At 52.5% G+C, this 13,611-nt stretch overlaps 1 protein-coding gene across 1 annotated transcript; it reads right to left on the reverse strand.

Annotated features, from left to right (window-relative positions):
• Positions 1 to 554: 554 nt before the first annotated feature.
• PALD1 (phosphatase domain containing paladin 1) lies at positions 555 to 11,372 on the reverse strand (the record flags this gene model as incomplete). Its single annotated transcript, XM_079535891.1, has 18 exons — positions 555 to 707; positions 1,456 to 1,611; positions 3,391 to 3,531; positions 3,696 to 3,767; positions 4,016 to 4,156; positions 4,270 to 4,467; positions 5,317 to 5,496; positions 5,576 to 5,692; positions 5,920 to 6,054; positions 6,220 to 6,315; positions 8,447 to 8,551; positions 8,639 to 8,735; positions 8,819 to 8,967; positions 9,749 to 9,985; positions 10,229 to 10,393; positions 10,637 to 10,816; positions 10,892 to 10,994; positions 11,188 to 11,372. The coding sequence occupies 18 exons, from the start codon at positions 11,370 to 11,372 to the stop codon at positions 555 to 557; spliced, it is 2,610 nt and encodes an 869-aa protein (XP_079392017.1).
• Positions 11,373 to 13,611: the final 2,239 nt, after the last annotated feature.

The following is a 13,611-nucleotide window of genomic DNA, read 5'->3' on the forward strand; positions in this document are numbered from 1 at the left end:
GATGTATTTTCTGAAGGCCTAATGCTTAGAGGCAGAATTCCCACTGTCTTTCCAAGTGCTGCCATTGAATATAGGACGCTCCGAGACTTCAACCACCATCAGACATTGGATGCTCCAATGTATTGCTACCTCCAGTGCCAGACACAACTAAAAAAAAAATTAGCAAGAACGAGCAAATACCACCAGCTACTGAGAATTCCCAGTGTGCGAGGAGGGGGAAGGCTGCAAGTCCCAAAGCAAGCTACAAAGCTTTGGGTCTGGATATACACATGCATGTCTGCATGCATACCTATACAAACACTTGTAAAATAAGTGTATGTGTACATGCTTACAAATATTGCTATGTCAGTATGCATACACATATATAGTCGCTCATGCTCCCTTGCTCACAAGCACCCGCACAGCTTCTTGTTTAATTTATAACATCTTTATTGCATCTTGAAGAACCCCTGACCCTAATCCTCATGCTCAGAGGCTCTCCCCTCCCTCCCTCTCCCCTCTTACTGGTTCTTTTTTTCCTCCGTTTTCATTTTGGGGGCACGCAGTCTCTGTCCCTACACGAAGTTCCCACGGCTGAGCCAGCCGGCCCTGCTCTGCGCCCTCCAGCGCCCGCGCAGCCTCCGCAGTGGCTCCTCATCCTCCAGCTGCTCCAGCTCGGGGAAGCCCAGCCCATCCAGCACCTCGTACACACCGGCCACGGCCGCCACCTGGAAGCACAGCAGAGGGTGAGCTAGTTTTGCTGCAGATGAACGGCCACACAGCATCTCCTTGCGTGACCCAAGCCCACCGCGCCTGCACCGACCCCTCCCCAAGCCTTCCTCCGGCTGCCGCTGCTGGGTTTTATAAGCAGCTTTATGGTTTGTTAGCTCTGGCGCCCTTCCGGAAATAAAGTTACAATGTGGCCTTGTTGGGTTTTTATTTATTTATTTTTTTAAAATAAACACTGAAAGCACAGCGCTTGTGCTGGAGCCAAAGGGAACTTTGATGCTCAGTGGGGCACAGCATCTGCCCAAATGGGGCACCTGGGAAGGACATCTCAGATTTGAAGCCTTCCTGGAGGAGTCAAGAAGTCAGGGCAGGAGCAGGGACAAGCTGAGCATCCTAGCCTGGCTACAAGAACCTAGAAGCCAGGAACTTTTCCCCATCGTAAATTGGTGGCATTGGGCGAGGGATGAGGTTCTGTCACCTTGTAGAGGTGCAGTGTTTCCCTAACACTCAATGCGTCTTCACACACATAGGTTAATTAACAGCTTATTCAAGATACTGTGTTGAAATAGGAGTTTTCCCAGCGCTGGGAGCACAGCCCCAGATGTTGGGTCCTAAGAGCAAGAAGTAGCAGCGGGCTGGGTCCAACACACACTGCACACCTACCTGCGAATGATAGATAAGATCACAGGCACCCTTCCTCCCCAGGCACTGCATCGCACCACATTTTGGCCCAAACGGAAGCCCTACCTCACGCATCCAGAGGCTGAAGGACTGTTGCCAGGAGTCCTTCTTCTCCAGGTGTAGGTAAGCATTGAAGAGGATCAGGTAGATGTAGCGCTCCAGGTACTGCAGGCTCCGCAGCCGCAGCAGCCGCCGCTCCTGCTCATCCTTGCCTGACCGCCCCTGCACGCATAAGGAAGGACAAGAATCTACTTGGCAGCCCAAGCTCTCATAGTGCTGTGGCTTGCAGCATATAAAAAGCCTCCCTTTGGGTCCTGCAACCCTCAGAAATAGAGGAGGTGTTACTAAACACGTGCCTGTGCCCAGCATCCTGCCTCTCTCCACTTGCAAGCCATGCCCTACAGGTTTTGGAAACAAGTGTTCCCGTCCTTGAAAACCATGCTTTGTTATTTTTCCTTCCCCAACTGATGGTATTGCTATGAGTATGGCTCTGAATGTGATCAGTTCTGCACTGGGAAAGATGTCAGCCCCAGGTGTATGCATGGGTACTTGCACAGAGCAGATCCTGACAAGAACTTGGCTTCATGTTTGGTTAGAAAAGGTGGGAAACAGGCAGGAAACAACTGCATTAAAGACAACAACAATTGAGTAATATGGCCCCACAGAAATGCCCACTAAACCAAGGAACCTAATGGATGTCATCATCTTGATGGATCATATAAACATGCAAGTCTTGTTGGATCTCTCTGCTGTAGCTGAGACTGAAGGAATCAGCTGGCTGTTGCTGCCAGCTTCTGCAGAAGCTCCCATCAAGGAAGCCTCCCCAAACAACACATCCTCCAGAAGCGGAAGGAAGGCATCAATCTATCTTTTCCTCCCAGTTTAGGATGGGAAGGAGTAGGAGGGAATCTGAGCTGAGCACCAGAGCACATTTTCCTCCCATCCTGCTTGTCCTTACCCTGCAAAGTGTCCTTTGCAAGGCACCAAATACTGCTCCCTTCAACCCAAGACTGAACAAAGAGCAGGATGCAACAAAAGCCTGCCCACAGTGGGGCTATGTACACCTGGAAGCGCACACCTTTCTTCCAGTTTGCACCTGCCAGTCAAAGCAGAGATGTCCCCATGGAGCTCGCCCATCCTGGGCTCAGATTTTGGGGAAAGAAAAAAAAACTGCATTAAAACATTTGCACACAACGCCTCCAAGGCAGTGATAAAAGGCTCTTCCTAAGGCAAGGGGAACAGGGCAGCGGATGACTCCCTGCTTATCTTCCTTCCCCACCAGGCCATCAGGGCAGACTGGATACAGCTGGCTGGGAAACAGGATATGGCCAAGGAACACCCATGCACTGCTCCTCACTGCCAAGTGCCAGCAAGGGCCACGAGGAGGTCGCGGGAACAGGCGGGCAGCCGCCTTCCAAAAAATAATAATGCTAATGAATGGGAGCAGCTCGCACCGTCATCACAGCTCTGCAAAGGCAAGGCTGCCAAGAAGCGCATGGCTCAGCCAGCTGCGACGCCCGGGTCTTCCTCCTCCTTGAGTCGGAGGAGCCAGAAGGAATGGAAGGAGAACAGGACAGAGCAGCCCTGCCCTCTGCCGGCTGCAGCAGGAGGGATGGGATGCAGGATTTGGCACAGCAAGGGATGCATGGGATGCTGAGCTTGTTTGGACCACAACGACCCTCACGCCCCCATTGCTTTGGGTAAGGGACCACAATGAGTAGTAAATCCATCATCAACTTAATCTTCTGCTTTTTGCTCCTCACCCCATAACCAGTTGTGGTGAACAGAGCATGTGAGAGCTGTCAGGCTTTGCTGTATTTTCCTGTTTTGATGGGGAAAAAAAAAAAAACCAAATCATGAAGGAACCCCAAAGCCACCACCCAAGGAACCCTGGTAACATGCGACATAGCTTTGGTGTGAAGTCCCACCCCTATCCATGATGTGGCTGCCCTATTTAGGTTCTGGTGGTTCAGCTGTATGGCAGAAAAGGGCATTGCTCACCTGCCGGTAGGTGCAGATGATGATTTCTCGGAGGTGGTAATGCATGGGTGTCATGGTCTCACTGACCGTGTCCAGGGCCATATCCACCTCCTTCTTCATCCGGTGACCGTCAGGCAGGAGTTGGACCACTTTCATCACTACCTAGAACACAGGTAGAGCAGCAGGAGCTTCACTTGCTGCTCTCAACCCAACCACTCCATGCCCATGCTCAACCCCCAAGACCAGGAAAGGACCATTCTTCCCCAAGCACATCTCAGGACTTTGGAGACTCTACAGCATGGGGCTACACTGGCTGCAGGACTCACCTCGAACTCCCCTTTAGTGTACTTGGCATCAGGCACACTCACAATCTCCTCATCACTCATCTCAGGGATGCCCTGCAGGAGGCAGAGAAGGACAGAGTGTTACACATTTGGCACATCTGAAATTTTACCCATCTACTCTGCAAGAGAACTACATCTCTCCCACCCTTAACCCTTCATTCCTGCAGAGCCTCCCACCACTCCACAGGAACATGACAACATCTCCACTCCTTCTACAGTTCCTCTGTGGCTACACCAAGGCAATAAAAAAAGGAAGGGCTGTGTCCCTACAGCCCCCACCAGCTGGAAGCACTGGTACCCACATTGAAGTGCCAGAGCGTGAGGACAGCGATGACCATGGCTGTGGTGGTCCTGCCCCGGCCACTGGCACAGTTGAACACAAAGGCTGTCTGTGAGTCCTCAGCCAGAGCACTCTTCATCGCCTCCAGCAACCGGTCAAAATCCTGTGAGACCAACACCAAGGGCTTTAAGGAGGGTGGTCACACCATAAAAACAAACAAACAAACAAAAAAAAAAACACAAAGGCAGCTTGAGGATGTGGTGGCAGTGCAGCTACCTGCTCCCTGGGAGCACAGAAGTCAGGGATGGGGATGCGCCGGTAGGTCAGGCCCTGGCAGGTGCTTTTGTGCTGGTTGAAGATCTCCTGTGTGGTCAGACAGCTCTTGAACATCTTCATCTGCTTCTCTGCTTCCAGGTAGACCTCCAGCCACTTCTGTGACTTCAGGAGGTCACCCTTCAGCGTGGACTCAAGTTTCTGCAAAGGACAGAGAAAACCTCACCACCAGAACTATCAAACCTACTCCTCTTCCACCCATTTCCCTTGTTTTTTTTTTTTTGTTTTTTTTTTGTTTTGTTTTTGTTTTTTTGTTTGTTTGTTTGTTTGTTTTGTTTTCTTTCCCCAGTATTTTTATGTTCTAAGATACAGCCTGACACAGACCCACACTCCAGGTTCTGGCCACCATTTCCCTCCAGGGACCTTTAGCACTGCCATGCCCAAGACTCCAGAGAGCTTCTCCATGCAGCCAAGATGCTGCTGGCAGCAAAATCCCCTTCACCATCCAAAAAAAAAAAAACAAACAAACAAAAAAAAAAAACAAAAAAACAAAAAAACAAAAAAAACAAAAACAAAAAAACAAGGTAGCTATGGTGGGTGAGGGGCTAAGACTCATTTCCCAGGGACATCTCCCTCATGAGGGCTCAGCAGAGTGGGAGATGCCTTTTCCTCATAAGGGACATGATCTACACCTCTGTCCTACATCCAGTTATCTGCAGAAAGCTCACAGGAATGTAATACAAGGTCAAATTTAGCTGAAATGGGCTATAGGGTAAAATTTTGGAGCAAAGAGACGTGACAGAGGGAAGGAGGAGGCCTGAATCACCAGCCATGAACACACTGAGGAGCAGATTTCACACAAGCCCAGTGTGAAACCTTCGTGCATCCTTCCCTTGGCACCATTTGGGGCAAAGCCCTGTGCTTCTGGAGATCCACAGCAAAGATGCTCATATGCAAAGAGGAGATGCCTTCAACAAGCATTGCACCCAGAATGCATTACCCCAAGGCAGGACCAGCCACACCAAGGTGCACCCCAAAGCCCAGGCTCACCTCCAGCTGCTCAGGTGTGGATACCGGCACAGGGATGAGCTGGTCGAGGCTTCCTGGCTCCCTGAGTGTGTAGATTTGCTCATTCCCCTCCAGCACCACCTCTTCCCGCAGGCTGACCCACAAGATATGCGAGTGCTTTCTCTTTGCATCTGTCAGGTACCGCAGGATGCTGCCAAGGGCCTGGAGGGAGGAGTAGCCAAGGTGAGGGGGTGGCACCCAAAGGGGTGGCCCTGCCTGCCACAAGGCACCTGCCTCTCACCTTGGAGCTGGGCTGTGCTGTCCCATAGATGGGCATCTTAGGCACTCGCCGGAAATTGGCTACGCTCATCTCCTTCACAGTGCTCAGCACATCTGGGCAGAAGCGCTCATCCACCACCTGTGGCAGAACAGACAGGGCTGGGCACGTGGTGTGCACAAAGCATCACTAGGAACGCACCCATCCTTGTGGAAGAGATGGACCTGGAGGCCCAAGAATCAACACCTGCCTCACCACAGAGAACCCCTTGCTTCTCCCACCCCCCCAAACCTCCTTAAGGTTGAGCATCCCAAGACCACCCCCAGCAGACAACCAGCCCTGTCCCTACACCCAGGCAAGGCACTCACCAACACTCGTGTCCCCTTGGTGATGAGGTCCCCGGAGATGGTAAGCTCAGAGGAGTTCATACTCGCCTGCAGCCGGTAGAGCTCAGGGTGCCGGCACATCCACCTGCTGAAGCTGAGGGCAAAGCCCAGGGGGTACTGCCGGCGGGGGACCGGGGAGGGGGCACGCCATCAGCCTGGGCTCACCCCCTCCCCCCCCCCCCACATGCTTCCAAAACTATCAATGGTGATGCCATCCTCCTCCCTTCAGCTTGAGACATTGCCCTGCCCTCCCACCACCCAGCCAGGAGACATGGCCTTTACCTGCTCGTGAAGGTAGTAATTGAAGGCAATCAGGTAGAAATAGCGTTCAAGGCTCTGCAGAGTCCTCTGAAGGAAATATTCTTTGGTGCTGTTCCCCTAAAAGCAAACAACACATCGGGCATTCATCACATCCATAGTGGATCACAGGGCAGGAGCAGCTCCTGCTGGAGCCCTGGGACACTGGGCAGGAGAGCACCACATGCCTGCTGAAGAGGAGATAAGCAAGGAGCAAGCTGGCCTGAGGCAGTTTTTAAGTACTGTTTTGGGGGAAAGGAGGCAGAAATGCCATTTAAGTCCCTGGCCTTAAGAAGGCTTTTAGCATTTTCACACCAACTTCACCAAGCTGCTTCCAAATGAGGATGGCAGTGGAAAAAAAAAAAACCACAGAACTGTATCTGGAATAGTATCTGGTGCCTTTTTCTTTTTTAATTTATATCTTTAAGTGAAACATTTCAATATTTTTCCATATTAAGAGATGCTTAGAGCTATAAATTTTTATTTCAGATCAAACAAAGCCTTTCCTTTCACCCAAGGACGCGCCGGGAGCAGGTCCAACATGATACAGGCTGCCTGCCTGTCCAGGAGATACAATGTCCAGATGCTACTGGGAGAGCAAGACCCAAACAGAGGGGTTTGATTAACACAAGATGCCAACACTGTCTTGGACACCACTATGGCCTCCAGGTGTGATGCTCCAGCCATCAGGCTTCCGTAAGAGCCATGGGGTTTCCCCAGAAACGAGTGGGCTTTCCCCTGGGGATGCAAGCTCAAAACCTCAGGACAAGCTGAAGAGCACCCAACTCTACACAAGGTTCTCGCAAAGCCTCTTTGGAGACTGTGGTCCGTGAGATAAACCCCAGGGGAACACACATAACCTGCCCCTACTGCCTACAAGCAAAAACCCCATCCTGGACATGATAGAAACCCTGTTAAGACATGCATTGCAGAAGATCCTTTCCTGCATCGCAGGCAGACTTGGCAAGCAGGCTTTGCGTGCTGCCAACGCAATGGCATTGAGTCATAAATATTTACTTGTGATCCACAAGACAAATCCGGCCTGCTGTCATTTATCAAGAGGCAGAACAGTATATTGGCTTCCAAAACTCACAACAGAACCCAGGAGCATGGAGTCACACCAGGGTCAGGCCAGGAAGGGCAGGCACTGCAGGGATGGGACTGAGCATCCCACCCAAGACCCTGCATCACATCACTGTGCCATCACTGCAGGAGTTCAAACTCCTTTCCCCCCCACCCAACTCTCTGTGCCCGCAGAGTCCTTTCCTCTCCTTCTCTCCCCCCACCCACATCACCCAGCACATTTTCCTGGCCCCTCGCCATTGTTTAAACGTGCTCTTGCTACGTGCAGACTTCAAATAAACACTCCTCTGGGCTAATTTACAGCAATCCCCAGCCGTTTGTTTTCCACTGTCGAAGACGACACAGAGCAGCCCCTCCCCAGTGTGAATGGAGGGTCAGCCAGATCACCCTTTGCCCCCAAAGTGCCCAAGAAAGGCACCCATGGGTGCCCCTACATGTCTGTCCACACTTGGCCCCCTAGCCAAGAGTCTCCATGCTACACACAACAGCATGTGCCACCACAAGAAACAGCACTAAGCAGATGCAGACCTGCCCTAGGAAATAAACAGGGAAGGATGGAATTTGGGGTTCCTCACTGTAGTGGCATGTTCGTCACACCCCAATGGAAAAATTCATCCCCAGAAAGGCTGGAAAGGGAGTAAAAAGTGGACTCAGATCTGGGATCCGAGTCTTCTCAGTCAGCCAAAAGAAGCCTGACTGGAAGAGCCTGAAGAGATGCTGGATCCCAAACCACTCATTCTGCAGTTTTAAGGATAGCAAGAAATAAAGACGCAGGGTATTATCTGTCTCAAAGGCATCTGTCAGAATCAGAGACACTGCTCAAAATAAAAAGTCAGGTTTCCTTGAAGCCCCAGCCTGCTCAATTTCATGGCTCTTAAATAGGAAAAACCTTCACAACCTTCCAGGTTCACACACCCCTGGGAAGCTTCCAGAGCACAGGAAGTTTTGGATTTTTATAATTTACATTCTTCCTATCTGCTCATGAAAACATTTCTATAAATTACCATGCACAGAGCAGGGTTATAAAGGCAGCTGAGCAATCCTCTAATTAATGGCTCACTAAAAGGGGTCCTGACTGATGCTCCATGGCTCAGTTTTGGAGATGAGGATGTCACCCTAGCAGCAGTACCTGGATTTGGTAGTCTTCTCCAATCCCTTCCAGCTTCTTCTTGGACTCATAGATAGCTTCCTTCATGTCGTGCATCTCTGAGCAGGAGGCAATCACGCTGTCCACCTTGAGCAGGGAGAGCCAGTGAGCAGAGGAAGCCCTCCTTGCCCATCCTGAGGTCAGCATGGGTTTTGGCAGACTCCCCCCACTTACCTCCTCCACCATCTGTTGCCCTTTGGGTACCATCTCAATGAAGCTCTGGATGACCCGAAACCTGGCCCTTGGAGTCGTTTTGGCTGGATGCGGCGGGCTGCCCATGGAGAAAGGAGAAAGAGGCCATTAAACCAATGAGCACCGTGGCCATCCTGGCCACCCTGGGACTGTCTCGCTTACTCAGGCTTTGGTGCTGCTCCCTGGTGATGGTAGAGGATAAGGGTGCCCAAGGCCATGCCCAAGTTGGTCCTGCCCACACCAGTCTGGCAGCTGAAGAGCAGTGCTGGCGGGGGGCAGCTGGGATCCCGCAGCAGCAGGCCAGGGCTCTCCTAGGAAGAGACAGGGATGGATGGTGCCCAGAGGCAGCAAGGAGAGCACAGGCATGGACATCTCCTCATGGTGACCAGGCTGATGTACAGCCCCATCAGTGATGATCCCTTCTTCCATGAATTAACGATGGGATCACCATTAGTCCCACTACCCATCCCCAGTCTTCCACACCAGGCCTGCCACCAAAAGCATTTGCACCAAACCCAGACCATTTCTCCCAAACAGGAGCTGCATGTGCAGGAATGCCAGGCGGCATGAGAAATGGTCACCTCCAGCAAGGACAAGCAGGGCACAATCACACGCACAAGCTCCCCATTATATGAAGCCAAAAAGGGAAGAAGGTAGACTCAGGGACTTCTCCAGCTGGTGCTTCCCCAGGCAGGCTACCTTGCACAGAAAGAACTTCTGTTTTATTTTAGAAGAGGGAAGACTATGGTGACACCAAGCCTGCACATTGGTTTGGTGACTGTCGTATATGAAGAGCTTGCAAAATAAAGTCCACCCAAAATTAAGCAGCCTAAACAAGGAGCTACCAAGGCCAGGCTGGATGGGGCTGCGAGCAACTTGGTCTAGTGGGAGGGTCCTATAGCAGGGAGATTGGAATTTAGAGGTCCCCTCCAATCCAAACCATTCTATGATTCCAGGAGCATCTCCAGCACTCTGCCAGGGGTGGAGATGGCTCCTTTACTCAAGTGCAGAAGTAACAGACCTTCCCACCAGTCCCAGAAAACTGGGGAAGCAAATCCCACCCCAAAATCCCCATGGTTTTGCTTGGCTCACCCTAAGAAAACAGATGAAAGCATCAAACTGCTCCTCCAGAGGGGCCCCATCCACGGGCAGGGGCAGGCGGTGGTAGCGGTAGGTGGGCTGGAGGAAGATGGGCCGGCGATACACCTCCTCTGTCACATGGATGTCTTCCTCACCCTGCACCCGCACAGTGTGTGGCTCGTCCCGAAAGCGCTCAATGTCATTGTAGACATAGTAGACTCCTTCGCTCAGCTGTGCAAAGTCATGGATCTAGTGGAGATGGAGATTGCCATCAATGCCTGTCAGCCTGGTGGATGCTCATGGAGGCCCCATGCAGCATCTGTCTGCTTCAAACCCCTCCATGAGACATCCAAAGGTGGGGAATAGGCCCAATCCCTATCTCATTGCTTCTGATTTTATGCTTTCTTGGACACCCAAGAATACAGAGCTGCACGCTAGAAGATGGAGAACCCTATCAAGGCCCCAGCATCTCCCCCAGCCCATGGGGATCACCTCTTTGCGGATGGTGAGCTCCAGGTCTTCCACACGCAGCCTCCTCTGCAAACTGTGGAGGTTCTCATGGAGGTTCTCCTTGCCCCGTGGTGTGTAGGGCACAAAGTCACTCTCCACCCGCAAGAACAGCACGGGTTCCTCACGCACGCAGAAGACGACACACTCCTGGAAAGATGGCCACAGATGAGGGATACGAGGGATGACACCACACATGCAGCAGGGGAAAAGGCTTCCCAAAACTTTGTGCCAACCTTCTCCACAGACCAGCCAGCAGCTCTGGAGACGGAGCATTTCAGCCACTCTCCCACAGATATCCCCTCGACTTCCACAACAATCTACAGATCCTCTCCCACAAGCAAGAGCAGAAGCGCCCAGCTTTAAGGCCACGCTTGCTCCCGCTGCACCAACCTTGTGGCCTTCTCTCTGCAGCTTCTGCAGCACAAGCTTGAAGCCATTGAGGCTGGGCTGACCCATACCAAACACCGCATAGCCTCCTTTGGCTTGCCGGAAATTCGGAGCACCACTGGTGCTGGTAGTGTTCAAGACATCCAACTTGCTGTACACATCTCTGACCATGAAATATTTCCCCTGCAGGATAAGAAAGAAGATGGAACAGGATCCGAGCACAGGAAGCATGTGGGAGCAATGAGCAGCAATGCCAACCTGCACCAGGTAGTGCTCCAGTGTGGTCTCACAGATGCGTCCCACCGTGTAGTTGGCCTTCAGCAGGTCATCATGGATCTGGAACTCCTCCCTGCAGTTATACCTGGAGGAACCACATGCAGAAGGAGGTAAGGTTACCCAAAAACAAACAAGTAGGGTTTTCTTTTTGTCAAAAGCATGAAGAGAGAGAGAGGAGCATGCAACAAAGGATAGAGAGGGTTTGAAATGAACCAAGAAAGGATAGTGTTCAATCTGGAGACAGCAAGAAGGGCTTGCAGGTAGCTGCTGGGACTCACGTGATGACCACTGGTGCCACTTTGTTGGTGATGATGGACTTGGCCTTGCTATTGTGCAGCCCAAGGGTCTGGAACGAATGGATGCTCAGGGAACGCTGGTCCTCCATGGTGCCAATGCCGTGCACACTCTCAAAGGCAGAGGCTGAGACCGCCTGCTGAGCCGTGCTGGCGGTCGTGCCCATCATCCACAGGCTGCACAGGGACAGAAAAACAGAGTTGAGGGGAGGGAGGGAGAATGGTAAAGGGAGAGGAATTTTTTCAGCTGCCCCGCACGGCAAGGGGAGGCCCATTTCCGAAGAAACACGAACCCTGCCCTTCCCGTGCTCTCCAATTTCCTTCCCGCTCTCCTTATGGGCTTTCTTCCCCCCTTGTCCTCCAGGCAGGGTCCAGCCCCACCGTGGCTGAATTCCCAGCACGGCTTCTCTGCCATCAGGGCTGGGAAGAGGAGAAAAGGAGAAACCCTGGAGCCAGCCCCCAAAATGTGATGAGTCAGCAGATGGCACTGCAGAGTGACCTGCGGCTTCCCGTCCCGGCAGGACAGCCATTAGCCTCCTGTGCCACAGCGCGCTCCGCGAGCATGGAAAATGCTTGAAGAGCAGAGAAATATAGCTAAGTGCTCCAGCTCTCCATGATTTCCTCCCAGGCTCATTCCCAGCACGCTGCATTTGTTGTTGCACACCGGGATCGCAGCCGGCTTTCCTGTGCACATATAGAGGCACATACATGTGCATGCCAACATGTGTGTGCTCATGCATGCACATCCTCAAGCGTGAACATGCATGTGCCTGCAGACATGTGCCTGCATGCATACAGAGGACTCCAAAGGGGAGCAGAGGACAGCCAGGAGCATCCCGCCACGCTCGGCCGCCCCAGGACAATGCTGTGCCTGTTCTTCCTGTTAAGCCCAGGAAGAAAAAGGCGCTTTTCTTGCTTCTGTAGCAAACGCACAGCACTGGGGCTCGGCTGCATGGACACAAATGTGCTGGGAGCTGTGCGCTGATGTATAACCAGCACCCCAACCCACAGATGCTTCTGCAGTCTGCTCGGCTGCCTTGCAAACAGGCTTTGTCACCAAGACCGGATTTTTGGCCGCCTTGTAAAAAGCCACTTCTTTCCTCTAAACCAAAATAAATAAATCCCATTGCTTGTTTGCTACTTGCAAACCATACAGCCCTTCTCCACCAAAAGAAGAGCAGTGCTCTCACTCACTCTGACCTCGCCCCACTGTTTCCCACCGTGTCAGCCCCCACATATGGGTCCAACCCCCACGGCACGGGGAGCTGGCAGGGGCCCAAGGCCAGCACTAACAATAGCCTAAATATAGCGGGTGGGCCCAGCTGCAGGATGCATCTGCCACGGTGGGAGGAAGCGTGCACTTGCCCTGGCTGCCTCATTGTCAGCGGGAAGAGCGAGGACAAACAAACCACTGCTGCACCCCCAGCACTGCACTTCAGTTATGTATTTTAAAATATAGAGAAATTTTTTAATGCTTTCGGCAGGGAAGCACCTCACTGATCCTGGGCGTCCCACCCAGGTTTTACACTGTCTATAGCGGAACTAGTGCCACGGCCGCTCGTCCTCTGTGAGCACAATACGGCCTCTCCCTGGGAGAAACCCCCAAATTACACCCTTCCCTGCAAGCTGCTCGTTTACAGCTTCCTAAATTAGGACGGCTATGCCATTACCAAAGGCACCGCACTGCTGGGGGAAAGCTTTGTGCCAAGCAGGCCATGGCCCTGAATTGCCCCAAAACCGGGGATTTAACCCCAAAATGGGAAACGTGCAGTGCTCTCCGGAGGGTCGTGGGGGTGGGCAGGAAGCACCGCCGGATGGAGTGGGGAGCACGCGGCATCACCGGAGGGAGGAAGTGATGGAGCGTGGTGCTGCCCCTGCTCTCTCATCCCTTTCTCCAAAAGCAAAAATACCCTGGGGGGGGGGAGGAAAAAAAAAAAAAAAACACACACCAAAAAAAAAAACAAAAAAAAAAACACGAAGAGATGGGACAGCACACCCTCTCCGATGCAGGGGGGAGCAAGCTGGGTTTAGAGCGGTCAGGAAGAAAGCACCGGGAGGCACACTGAGTGGCTTAAAATACGTGTTTAAAAGTTGGAAAAGGGGAAGGAATCAAGGCCATGCTCCTTTCGGGTTGCAAACTGGAGCTGAGCCCGATGACCGTAAGGGTCCCTTCCTACGGGGTCCCCCCGCAGCAGACTGCGCCGGAAGGAAGCGGCTCGCTTCAGCGCAAAGAAAGCTCAAAGAAAAGGTGAGAAATACCACCGCGGGGCGTCGGAAACGCAGCGCTCGCCCGGAGCTGCTCGGCTCCCAAACCCACCGAAACTAGCCAAGCCCACAGCGCTTCGCAGCGGTTCCCAGAAAGCTCGGAGCGGCACCCCGCGGGATAACGACGCGAGAGCAGCCCCGCAG

This window comes from Tetrao urogallus (assembly GCF_951394365.1).
Source record: "Tetrao urogallus genome assembly, chromosome: 5".
Classification (NCBI taxonomy): domain Eukaryota; kingdom Metazoa; phylum Chordata; class Aves; order Galliformes; family Phasianidae; genus Tetrao; species Tetrao urogallus.